This window comes from Columba livia, chromosome 5, assembly GCF_036013475.1.
Source record: "Columba livia isolate bColLiv1 breed racing homer chromosome 5, bColLiv1.pat.W.v2, whole genome shotgun sequence".
In the NCBI taxonomy this organism is placed as follows: domain Eukaryota; kingdom Metazoa; phylum Chordata; class Aves; order Columbiformes; family Columbidae; genus Columba; species Columba livia.
Window position 1 is genome coordinate 19,669,047 of NC_088606.1, and position 13,584 is coordinate 19,682,630.

A 13,584-nucleotide genomic window follows, 5' to 3' on the forward strand; every position below is an offset into this window, starting at 1 on the left:
AGCAACGTAAAAAAATTATTCTTTACTCTGACCTGTGCCTTGCATGTATCCAGGACTGTCTCTCCCAAGCTTAGTAACAAATGTGAGAACTTACAGCTTTTTACATATCTGACTCCCCTATGGTATTTACTACAGTTAAGAAATAGGGAATGGTTTTTGCATCTTCTTATGCAGCAATAGCAGCTTTCTTTATAAAACATGAGAATTAAAATAGCACTGAGGCACCAAGAAAGCTGGTTAGAATGGGGGAAGCCTGTCTCTAGTGGAATTGTTAAAATAATTTTTCTTAACCCATGGAGGTGTCTGAAATGTAGGTATTTTAAAATATGTTATTTAAAATTCTGCTGTTATGCTTCATGGATGTGGTGAATAGGCCCTGGCTGGCAGCAAGCACCCACATAACCACTTGCTCACTCCCCTGCCTGCAGCAGGATGGGGAAAAAATAGGAAAAACAAGAATGAGAAAACTCATGGGTCAAAATAAAGACAGCTAAATCACTTACCAGGTACTGTCACAGACAAAACAAACTTAACTTGGGTATTTAATTCATTGCTAATTAGTATAAAATTTTAGTGACTGAGTTGGGTATTTGGAAATAAAAAACAAAGAAACAGAAATTCAAAATACCTTTCCTCACCCTCTCCCAGACTCATTTCACCCCAGACATCTCTGCCCATGTTATTGCTGCTGGTCACACTTGGTCCCCCCAGTGTGGCAGACAGCAGCACAGCGGTTGGGGTCAGGATGCAGCGGATTCTCTCTGCTGCTCCTTCCTCCTCAGCTCTTTCCTCTGCCCCAGCACTGGTCCTACATGGGCCACAGTCATTCAGGGAGGTACCTGCTCTGCCATCCATCACCTCCCATCCCCTGCCCTTGCTCTTCCCTGCTCTCTCCCCTCCTCCTCTGCCTGTCAAGCATTGCTGCACTTTCTTAAATACTTTCCCAGAGGTGTCGCTGTCTTGGCTGAGGGGCTCGGTATCCTGTGGTGGGTGTGTTGGAGCTGTCTGGTACTGGCTGCATACAGAGAACACAGAAGAACAAAAGATTCGTGTATTGTTCTTAGATGTTATCTCTAAGCCAGTGATATTCAAAATACATTTCATTTCAGTCTCATTGAGAATGTGAAGGAGCTAGGAGAAGTTAGAAAGAAATCCACAGTGACAGGCATAGGCAGCAGTGAGGCTGATGCTACCGTATCACGGAGGAGCTCTGTCAACCCAGTGCTGGGCCAGTCTTTCCATACAGCCCATTGAGATGGGCATCGCTCTTTACTGAGGTGTGTGCCAGGCTCTGGACCAGGGCTGGATTGCATTTGACTGGTCTGAAAGGGCAGCAGTGTGACCCTGTGTCTAACTGCACTGTCTGCACTCGCCTAGTATAAATGTTTTGACTGAAGACATACCTAACGTTTGTGGCAGAGAAAAAAGTAGGACTGATATATCTGATACTCTGTTTTATGCTTTGAGTACAAAGACTAGCTTTCTGCTTGTTGAAATATCTTGATCTGGAGAAAGTGATGTAGAAGCTGTTTAATTAGTGCATGGGCAGAGACAATCTGTTCCAAGAATAGTTGGCAGCATCAGAAAAGTCATTAAGTTAAGAGTAATTGAAGGAGGCAAAAGAAATGTTAAAGAAATATGTTTTCTTTGGAGGAGTGCTCCAAAATACAGAGCCTTGTGAAGAGATGTCAACAGCATGTTCCATGAAAACACTCTATATGAGCACTAACAGTATGCCATCGGTCATCTAGCCAAAAAAAGGTAAACAACTTGCTTGGAGTCTTGAGGATATTTGTCAGGAATTCAGAAAAGATGATGTCTGGAAGACAAAGGAACCATCTGAGCTCACTGTGAAGCAGCAAATGTTCCAGTGGTATTTTTGGTTGAGTAGTACTGTATACTGGGGGAGTTTCTGTGAAATGGGAGGTGACACTACAAAATATTGGAATAAACATATTTGAAATATGATGTTCATGGGAATATGTTCCATATATTTTTTAGTCTACTCTGATGAATGCCTCTAGCATCTATTGATTGTATACCTGATGTCTCCTCCCTTTTTGAAGGAATATGTTTCATCCCTGTGGCCTCAGTGTGGGAACTTGGGAACTTTGGTCCTTTTGTTGTCATCAGTCAGGTCAGAAAAGTGGCAGAAGCCATGAAAGAATCCAGTTCATCAGCTTTAATCTGTAGGATGAGAGAGAGGGGAAAAAAAACAATAAAAAAGATTTCTTTTAACTCCTGAAATTATTGTGTAAGACCAAAATTGATAAGACCACCATGTACATAATAGAAAAGAAAGGAGAAGCAAGGTTACAATTATTGATGGAAAAGATGCATAGGAACTGAATTCCACTGATAAAGATGTCTCAGTCAGAATGTTCTCACTCTTCTTGGCATTGGAGCAGACTGACATTAGGTTGTTTGAATTATAAGAGCAAGATGGTGTCATATGCAATGACATTGCCTGTTTGGCACTTAACCACCTTGAAAGTAAAATCAGCTTCTTCATTAGTAAATGGAAAGTATAGAAGCATAGAATCATGTAATAGTTTGGGTTGCAAGGGACCTCCAAAGATCACCTAGTCCAACCCCCCTGCAATGAGCAGATACATCTTCAACTAGATCAGGTTGCTCAGAGCCCCGTCCAGCCTGGACTTGAATGTCTCCAGGGATGGGGCATCTACCACCTCTCTGGGCAACCTGGGCCAGTGTGTCACCACCCTCACTGTAAAAAAATTCTTCCTTATATGTAATCTAAATCTACCCTCTTTTAGTTTTTTAGAAATTTTAGAAATTTCAAAAATTTATAAATGACCCTTCATAGGTTATTATAACATATGACAGAAGAATCTCCATTAATTTCTTCTAAGATTCCTCCTTCAGTCTTTTTCCAGATTAGCTCTAGGAGAATTTAAATTGAGGCCTCTCTCATTAGCAGGCACTAATTTATTTTAATTTGATGAGTGTCTCATGAATTACCTGCTTCATCAACCTGGAGAGAACTTGTTGGTAAAACAAAATAAAAAAAAAAAGTAGAAAACATTTCTTTCAAAAGTGTTTTCATTTTATTTAAAGTGCTATGAGATGAACTACATTCTCTGGAGAAAGGCCTCTCTTACTATTTCATTTTGACACATATAGAAATTCTATATTTATGCCACAAAATGGGCTCACAGGATGTGTTAGCCTGGCTGGAGTTGCTCAGCTACTTGCCAGTGTACTGCTCCAGATTGCATATACTATGTAAAAGGAAAGTTTGTATTAACATTTTCAGATTTCTCAGCCTTTATTGTATTTTTATATCTCTACCATATATAGATATAATCTATATTTGTTATATTTCTTTTAATAATGACTTGGTACAGTGTGCTATTGAGTGGTTTAGTCTTGTCTTGATACAACAGTGGCAAAACTGGAATGTAAAAGTTGCATATCCTTATTTCTGAGAACCTGGGCAGCACAAAGTTTTCTGTGTAGGAAAACAGCAAGGCCAACTCCATCCGCAAAGAAAACATGCAAACCAGCCTTTTTGTAATGTGTGATTACTACAATGTACCTATTCCACGAATAACGATATTTATGCCTTAGTATTTTTTGGATCTGTAGCAGTTCTGCTCTACTATGTGAATATCTTCTGAATGCATGTCTAACTGTAAAAAGACCCCCTTTTCACATGTATCCTGAACGTGTTGTCCATTAAGTAATTCTGCTTCTGCGTCTTGCTGTTGTGCTCTTTTCAGTAGCTCTGAAAATGCTGTGCCTGATTCACCTTTGCTTTCTGACTTCATTTGTACCAGTGGAAGAATAAGGAAAAAATAGACCCTCAGCTGTTCTGCTCTTGTGCAAGCAACCGAGGTGCACAATAACCATGAGTCAGGCCTGTCTGCTGAGCCTCTCGTTAACATCATTTCCATTTTTACATAAAAAACCCAACAAACTTTGGCTGAATTTATCACTCATGAATAAGTGGATGTCCTGAACATTTGGTTCTGATTTGTAGGCCATTCTTTGCACTCCTGTTTCTACCATGAGATATGACAATCCTGACACATATTGAAATGCATTTTAATGTTGCTATATGGGGACTGGAGGAAGGATTATTATGCATAACTTTTCTTTACTAGTAGTGTTTGGCAGCTTCAAAGTACATTTTGTCCAAGGATTCCCAGTGCCATACACCACTGCATGTACCTTATAACTTCCACTGTAGTAAGGTGTCTGCCATTTCATTTTTATGTATCAGGAAACTAAACACTAAACATAAGTCACCTTGACCAAATCATAAAATAAACAAGAACTTGGTTAAAGCCTGGTCCTCCACAACAAAAAGCACATGTGCCAATCTAAGACACCATATAACATCCATGTGATCAGTTGCTTTCCCTTCACTACACATAAGTAGCTCTGAAATCCTGGCATTGTGCATGTGTGTCCATAACTCTTAAAGAAGTTAGATCATCCTTTAGTACTTTAGCAATCTGTTTATAATGGCTTTACAGGAAAAAAGGAAATAAAAAGTCAAGTCAGGTTTTATATTTTTGTGGTGTTTTTCTTCTTGGCACTTCAATGGCAGTTTTTTCCACGTCTTGTATTTGATTAATCTTTATTTATGGGATGATATTACTAATTCTATTTATCTATTTTTGTTCAGCCAGACACAGAAAACAACATATACACGCAAAAAGAAAAGAAATTAAGCACAGAGTTTGTCTCAAACAGTTTCAGAAATAAAAGGATTTCTGAAACATGGTGTATTTATGCAGCTACCTGCGTTCTAACTGCGGAGCATCCCTGGTCAGATGAGTGGCTAATGAGGGTCTGACATTGCACCACTAAAAGAAATTATCTTGCTTCAGTGGAAGCAGTAGTACTGCTCACAGACTGGTTAGATATTAACCAGTTCAGGCAATATCCCTTTTATATATTAGAATGGTAACTTCTGAGACCTCATTTCCTGTCTAGGCAATGTCTTAATCTGAAATGAGATCTGATTTCTGGGTTAAGGGAGATGCTTGATTTGGAAAACTGATTTGGAAATATGTGACTTGCAGTGACCTGCACATTCCTTTTCCAGGATAAATGCAGAATTTACACCACCACTGTAATTAATCCATAGTAAGATTTCTAGTAATTTCCAGCTCTCTCATGAAACTCTATTGAATTTTGAGTTTACTTGCAGCACAGAAAACCAGAAATAAATCCATCAGTTGTGTTAATCCAGGCTTGCATCAGTATTATTGGAACCAAAATGTAAGTTTATGTTAAATAAAGGGAGAGTTTATATGATCTAGGAGTGTCAAATGTTGCAATTACACTACTTGTATTTGGTTTATACCAGCTGGTAACACACACACTCTTTGTTCAAGAGCTTTCCAGCGTGGATTTGCGTAGGTAATTTTATCTCAGGTTGTTAGGTATTTGACATAAATCCTTTATTTATGGACTGAGCCAATAATATAGCTATTTTTGAAAATGATTTAACCTTTGTGAATGAAAGCTGGAAATCCTGAGTCAGAGAGAAGTCTAGAAAACCCAAAGCATTAATTATTTCTACATAAAATCTCAGGATTTTAGAAAAAAAAAGTGTTTATTTTCATTTCAGTCTTGGTCTTTCTTGTTGAATGCTTGAGGCTGGCGAGGCGAGGCAATGTGGGTGTACATATACATCTATGAAGGTGTGAATGTGCACTTTTTCTTACACATTGAACTCAACTGGAGTGTACTGGAGCCTTTCTGAAGCTCAGAACTGTTTTTCTAGGCTGTGTTTCTGGTAGGTGAGTAACTGCATAGTGCATGGAAAATGCGAATCACCATTTTTCTGGGCCCAGACATAGAGGTTTTCTATCACCTGGGGGGGGCTCTCATTAATGGGGAGGGAGGGTTGTTTTCTACCTCATAAGCTCATAAGAGGCAGAAAGAGAAATACTGAGTGACACCAGAACAATCAGTCTTCCATTCACAAGGTATACAGTCCCAGAAATCCACTCAAAAAAAGGTTTTTCTTTTGCTATTTCCTTTTTCTAGAAAAAGCAAGTGAGTCAAACGAAGATCCGGGTGATCTCTACCATCCTGTTCATCCTGGCAGGCTGCATTGTCTTTGTGACCATTCCTGCAGTGATCTTCAAACACATTGAGGGATGGACAGCCTTGGAGTCCACCTACTTTGTGGTTGTCACTTTGACTACAGTTGGCTTCGGTGACTTTGTAGCAGGTGAGCAGTTTTGAGCCTAGGTGCTGTGCACGAAGGCCTTGGCTCTTAGAATTTATCCACTGTGGGGAGGAGGCTTTTTACAGTGCATTATATTCCAGTGAAATGATGCCTGGTGTTTCTGTTGGGGTTGCTGTGCAATAGGACACCAGGCTGATTTAATGTCCAGGTGCCTTGCCATCTTCAGATTGCAAGCTTTCAGCAGTGTAGCTAATGGGAGCCTGGAAAATCCTGATTATACTTCACTGTGCAATGAACTATGCACAAGTTAAATGACTTTCCCATTGAATTCAAGATTTGTATTAGTGCATTAGGTCTCAGTCTGAGGGTGATTCCTGAAGCAAGTAGCCAAAATGATGAATGGATGAAGCTTTTACAAAGTAGGGCTGAGCCATAGGGCTGGAGAAACCTCTGCTTCCGTGCAGTAATGGGCTGGTACTACATGAGCTGCAGCATTTCAGAAGCTGAATTTTGTTCTCTAACCTTATCAGAAATGTTGATGTTGCGGGTACCCTATTAAGGAAAACTGCTGTAGAAAGAGAAGGACTAATGGGGTATGCATCTCAGTGCTAGGAGTACTAGCAGGAACTAAAAATATCCATCCTTTTCAGTTTATGATGAGTGAGTTAAGACTGTTGGCTGGAGAGATGAGAGATTTTTTTTTTTCATTCTACTGCTTTGCTAACAAAAAGGTGGTTAAAATAAGTGGATTTTTTTCCCATTAGCGCATGACCCCTACTCCTCATTCCTGTTAGTGGTCCTAACTAAAGGCATTAAGATGCCTGTGTTACAAACAGCCCTATTATGGTAGTGTTTTGTTACTTTCTATAAATCAGTGAAATATGAATGAGTTAAAAACATGAAATGAAACTACAGGGATATATAAAGGTTTCTTTGCTGAAGAGGTGTAGACAAGTCTTTTTGTAGACAACACTGTGATCTTCCCTTTTAATGACACAGTGGTATAGAAGACATGAATTATTGAGAAAAAAAAGGCACTGAACAAAGGGAGCTCCAGATATGAAAAAGAAGCATTTTTTGAGCATTCAGGTACAGAAGTGATTGTATGAGCTTGGTCCATTTTAACTACTTAAATGTGAAGAGAATCTCACTAATATTCTGTCTCACAATACTTTTCTTAAGCATATCACACTTCAATATTGTTTTCTTTAATAACATAATAGTAAGAAAGCCCTTAATATTGCATTAAATTGGTCTAAATCCAACATGATTAGGAGAATATAATTCACAGCTTGGTGGCTACTGAGGACCAGAATTTTTCAAAAATCAAATGGCGGACCCTGAATGAGCAAACTTCAGAGGTCATCTCATAAGAGTTTAAGGCAGGTGATCACCAGGAGATTTGGGGTTTATTGCTGGTTTTGGGACAGATTTTCTGTGGCTTTGATTTTCTGTCAGTTCAATCTCTCCATATCTCTGTCCCTTCAACATCAAAGGGAAAATACTACATTACATTGGGTAAAACCACATCAATGGAGCTGTGCTGATTTATTCCACCTTGAATGTGTCCCACCTCTTCCCAAACTGGGAAAATTTTTGTACTATTGTGGGAAATACAACTGTGGATGGAACCTGAAAAAAAACCAGAATATCTGATAGGCTGAAAAAAGTGGTCTCATACTCTCTCAGTCGCCTGATTACTCCGTAAGACAGACCTAGACAATCAGCGTCGTAGCAAGCTTCCTCAGGGAGGTGTATGATCAGAAGAGCCTTGCTGTACCGTAGAAACAGCAGGTCCCTCCTCCCGTTGTTTCCCACTCTTAAAGACTGGAAAAAAGAGAGTGATTCATGCGGTGCATAGGGAGAGATTAACATCAAAACCAATATTTGGGTCCCTGCCAATTCTCAAATGTCTGAGCTTCCATGGGGATGTTCGCTTACTGTGTGTATGCTCATACAAAGTCTGGATAAAATTAGAGTCATAGGAATGTCTCCAGTTGCCAAAAGCTATTGGGGCTGCTCAGAACTGTGTTGTCTGGTGATTTTAATGGGGCAAAATCCTAAAAGCTCTCTGTAGTTATACAGAGGTACAGATTGGTGTCTAGCTCTTGTCTAACCAAGACTGTAGTCCAGGAAATATGCAGTCCTCTGCCTGAGTGCCCTGGTAGGCTTGAACTTGAGACAGAGATTTACATAGGTACCACTAAGGGTCGTGCTTCTTCACCTGCATTGAGGGACATGACTGTGCAGCCCCTTTGCCGCTCTCTCTTCAGCTCAGGGTCATGCTTGCCTCTCACTGTCTCTTCTTCTACAGTTCACATAGCACTGTGAGAGGACCGGGAGTCTCAAAAGTAAGGTTGTGGTTGCTGTCTTTCAGAAAAGTTTATTCTCTTCCACGGTAGGTAGCAGCCTGGCTGCTGCTGCATTTATGTTAGGCTCTTTACAGTCCACTGGAGTTGCCAAATGCCTCATACTTTTTTTACCAGCTCATCCTAAAACTTGCATGAAAACAATATAGGATATTTGTTGCTTCATTTGATCTATATCTCCTCTCAAGTCACTGGCAAGAGGATGCATCCCTATAACTGATACCCAAGTAGACAATATCTCCTTATTATCAGAGCTGGTGCAGAGTTGGCTTCCTGTCAGATATCCTAAGTTGTAGAGAAAGACAAAGCTGCTTTTCTTTCTCTTGCACATAGGTCTCTGAATCCTGTAGTTAAAAACAAAAAAACCCTAGAAAATCTATAATGTGAGGGGATTGAATTGTAAAGTTTCTTGGCTACCAGGCTTCAGGAAGTTGAAAATAAGGAAGGGTAGCTGTATTATACTTCTTTCTTGGAAATGTGATCATGCGGCTTGATAAAAGCAGGAATTTCAGACTTGCTTCAGAGTATGAGCAATATAAAGAAAAATGTTTACTAGGTGCTTTGGTCACATAGCAGCAGAATGACAGGTAATTTTAGAAAGTCTTAAATTAAGAACTGCGTTTCTCCCATCTGACAGGCCTCTCATCTGTTATTAGAATTACAGCACTGTTGACAAGAGTTACAAAATACTTTCAGGAATTTCTCAGAATTGCAGATATTTTGTCATAATTTTGACATCTCATAATTCCTAAGCATAAGTATATGCTTATTTCAGGAGGAAATGCTGACATCCATTACCGGGAGTGGTATAAACCCTTAGTGTGGTTCTGGATCCTTGTTGGCCTTGCCTATTTTGCTGCTGTGCTGAGTATGATTGGAGACTGGTTAAGAGTCCTATCCAAGAAGACAAAAGAAGAGGTATGACTAGTAATTTCGCAGTGGTTTGTCATTTTATAAGAGAGCTTTAAGTGCTTGTCTAAAGAAGGATGCTCCTCTGCATAACCAGTGCTCAGTATTCCCTGTAGTTTGTTCAACTGGCTGCCTTTGGTATCCAATTAGCTCTTAACTTTAGCTCCTTCACAAAGGGAGGAAAAAACGCAGCTGAAGCAACCTAGGTTGTTACACCTCTGTCAGTACTACCAAATATACAGAACACATCAGTAGGATTGCAATTATGGAATAAGAGAAGCCAGCCTTCACTCTGAAACTATCTACAAAATTGTAGTAAAAATTGCAGTGTTCTACCTTTAAAAATTGGAGATGCATAGGTTTTAAAGACATTAGTTGGCTCTCTTCATTATGAAACAAGAACCTGCCTTTAAACCAGGGGTTTATATTGAGTTTTCTCACTTTTCCCTATGTCGGGGAATATGTTTCTGAATAAGACTTTAGAATCAGGCCCCTTACTGAGTACCATATTATGAAAAATTGAAGAAACTGAGTAGTCAGCATCAGGAAGAACATGATTAAATTCACTCAGACCATGCCCTCTGTGATTTAAAGACTGTATTGCTAATGCTTCACTCAAATAAGAGTGGAAAACAGAAGGCAATTTCCATTACTATAGAGCTGAAGCCTACTGTGGAGGATATTGATAATATAATTTCAATTTTTAAGTCAATCTCCTGCATTACTAGCAAAGCTAACCTGACTGGGTTAGCCAAAGAGCAGACATACACAAAGTTTGGCAGAGGAGTACCACTGTTTATAATTTATGAAGGCAGCTGTGCTACCTGAGGCCTAGTGCATCCCCTGTGCATTTCTGTGAATGAAGGGGTCTTCACAGAGAGGTTTGGCTGTCAGGTTGATCATCAGCAGGCACCCAGAGGTGGGAATCTGATCTGTCATGGTGGATGTGAGATGTTTGCTGCCACAAGTAATACTGTTCTGAATACAGATCTACTCGGCTAGCCTGAGGAACAAAAGATGACTTCCTTGTGGACCACTGGATGCAGAAACTGAGTTCTGACTACAGCAGTCCAAGCAAACGATTGAGCTTGGTGGGCTCCTGCATTCATCGTGCTCCTCAGTCTGTTCTCCTTTAGCTGAAGTTTGAAAAAGACCTGCATTGCCTCAGATATTGCTTGGTCATTTATCTTCTTTTTTTCTCACTTCAGAATAAATATTTATTCAATACAGCAGCCATGTCAGTGCTTTATTCTTAGTCATTATTCTGCTCTCAGGTACAAAGGCGTAAACTGGAACAAAACAGTGAGGCATTTAAGGACATGCTCATGGTACCCACAGAGAACATTGGTGTGTTTTGAAAACTCCTCCAGCTGGCTTGAGAGGATGGTATTTGGACAGTTATGCAATGGAAATCTCCATTCAAGACAGTTATATTTGTCTCTGAGAATGGCCCCTATACTGGATCAGTCAGAGGTCCACTTGAAATTATCTGATAGATATTCCCAATGTCAATTGCTCTGTGGCACTGAACAGAACCTTCAGTGGGACTGAACAGCTCCATCCATGAGCAATACAGGAAAATATGTTACTCTGTTGCTACACGGGTCGTTGTGCTGTTCTGAAGCATATTGCTATAACTATGGGTGATTAATTTTGCTCACTCCTGTCTATCTACCACTGACATTATAAATTAGGAATTTTGTTTTTAACCAAGGGCAGATTAGCATGATCACCTCCCCTTATGTAACACAGTTATAAAATGTGCGGGGTGGCAAAATGTGAAACAGGCAGACAAGTCATATGCCACATAAGCCATTAGCTAGTCGCTAGTTGGTGTGCTTAGAACTTGCCCATTATAACCACTTTGCTGCTGACTTTTGAGTCCAGATGTATGCACAGGAACTGGGAGTGGTCTCTCATTCTACAGCAGAGAAGAAAGTGCTTGTGCTGCTGTTCTGTAGGAAAGACTGTCACTTCAATTTGATATATTTTTTCTTTTGTTCGTTTCTCTTCCTTATTGTTGTCAAGGTTGGAGAAATAAAGGCCCATGCAGCGGAGTGGAAAGCGAATGTGACGGCAGAGTTCAGAGAGACACGGAGACGGCTCAGCGTGGAGATCCACGACAAACTTCAGCGGGCAGCCACCATCCGGAGCATGGAGCGCCGGCGCCTGGGCCTGGACCAGCGAGCCCACTCCTTAGACATGCTCTCTCCAGAGAAGCGGTCTGTCTTTAATGCCTTGGAATCAGGACGCTTCAAGGCCTCATCTCAGGAAAGCATCAATAACAGGCCTAACAACCTGCGCCTTAAAGGGTCAGATCAGCTAAACAAGCATGGGCAGGGGGCATCTGAGGACAACATCATTAACAAATTTGGATCATCTGCTAAGATGACCAAGAGGAAAAACAAAGACCTCAAAAAGACCATCCCTGAGGATGTGCGTAAAATTTACGAGACCTTCCGAAACTACTCCTTGGATGAAGAAAAGAAGGAAGAGGAGACAGAGAAGATGTGCAATTCTGAGAACTCTTCTAGCACTGCAGTCCTGACCAACTGCATTGTGCAGCACTCAGACCTGGAGAATGGAGTGATCCCAAATAAAACCAAAGAAAGGGAACATGAAAACAAAGCGTTACTTGAAGACAGAAATCAAATGTAAAAGATGCTTGACTTGAATTAACAATGTTAGTGTTTTTATATACATATATATATATTGAGACACGTGCCTTATACAGACTCCTTATTCAGTCTGAATTATATAGCATTGAAGAATATTTCACTGTGCCATAAAGACTCAAGCTTGCTCTGCCAAAACAATTCAGGAACACAACACTGCAAAATGGCAACAGAAAGCTACGCACATGGAAATTTCAACCTGTATAAGATTACCAGGGCAAGACACAAAGGAAGAGACTGAACCATGACAATATCACCAGGGTGCTCCCATCATGGCATAATATCAGACAACAGGCAGCTATGTAATAGCCTTTGCAAGGGATGAAAAAGACTGTAGCTTTGTCATGGAGTATGCATTCATAAATCCTTCCCCTGGTGATAAAAATAGGAGAAATGATTGGAGTGAACTAGAAACTTTCAGTAAGGCTTAGTTTAAGTTTTGGCACGTGATCCAAGCTAGATTTTTTTTTTCCATTTTTGAATCAGATGCATTATATTTCTAAACTCCAAAAGAATGTCCATGGACACAGCCACCAGCTGGGTGCTGGTCTGAAAAATCAACGCAGACATATTTAAGGTTTGGATTGCTCTTTTCATTAAAAAAAAAAAAGAAAAAAAAAAGAAAAATCCTTGATGGGTATTTATCTTAACCAGTGACATAAAAAAGGAAAAGAAACAAATGGATTTTTTTTCTTGTGTAGGAAGTATTCAATGATTCAATGTAAACTCAGCAAGAAAGTGCATATGAAGAAAATGCAACATGTTGTGCTATGTCGTTTAAAAGAAGAGGACATTAATGATATTAACTAGGTGTATAAAATAGTGGGTTAACCATTTTTTAAAATTTCTCATTCACACTTTCTACCACTGGAAAAAATCTTCAATTTTAATGCTGTAAGACTATGAAGACAGAAGGAAAGCTCTAGCTCTTGCATGTCAGCAAACTGCTGTTCTCTGTAGCTGAATCTGAATTTTTAAAAATAGACATAAGAGCATATACACTATTCACATGAGGGCCAGAGTATCCATTGAATCTCAGGGCTCTCTGCGCCTTTTGCTGAGTGTGGGTTTAGACATGAGCTGCAGTCATAATCTCAGAAAAAAGAAGAAACAGAAATTTGTGAAAAGAAGTTGAAAAAAAATATGGTGGTAATCTTTTAAGTGCTTATAGCTTTAAGTGCCATTAATGCTGTCATATTTTGTACGTTTTTAAACAGGTATTTTGAACTATTTGTTTTATTTCCTTTTAGGTACTATCTTTGTTTGTCATTTGCTATCTCTTGATAAAATCTAAACATGAGTTCTCTGCATTTTGAGACTAAAGTGAAATGTAACCAAACTGTGGGCATTTAAAAAAATCTTTTGCAGTTTCTGGATATATGGATATAAGAAATAGGAGGTACAGATATAAGAAGTACAAATGTCCCTAGACTTCACAACAAATATTAAAAGAAAAGGC

General features: G+C 39.6%; 1 protein-coding gene across 2 annotated transcripts in view; it reads left to right on the forward strand.

Moving 5' to 3' along the window:
• KCNK10 (potassium two pore domain channel subfamily K member 10) overlaps positions 1-13,236 on the forward strand; it is a 65,353-nt gene extending 52,117 nt beyond the window's left edge. For both annotated transcript variants that reach the window (XM_005506157.3, XM_065063739.1), the window contains 3 exons: positions 6,028-6,214; positions 9,317-9,459; positions 11,479-13,236. In XM_005506157.3, the coding sequence (XP_005506214.1) occupies positions 6,028-6,214; positions 9,317-9,459; positions 11,479-12,108 (960 nt within the window). In that variant the 3' untranslated portion in view covers positions 12,109-13,236. The remainder of the gene's footprint in view (positions 1-6,027; positions 6,215-9,316; positions 9,460-11,478) is intronic.
• The last annotated feature ends 348 nt before the right edge of the window (positions 13,237-13,584 follow it).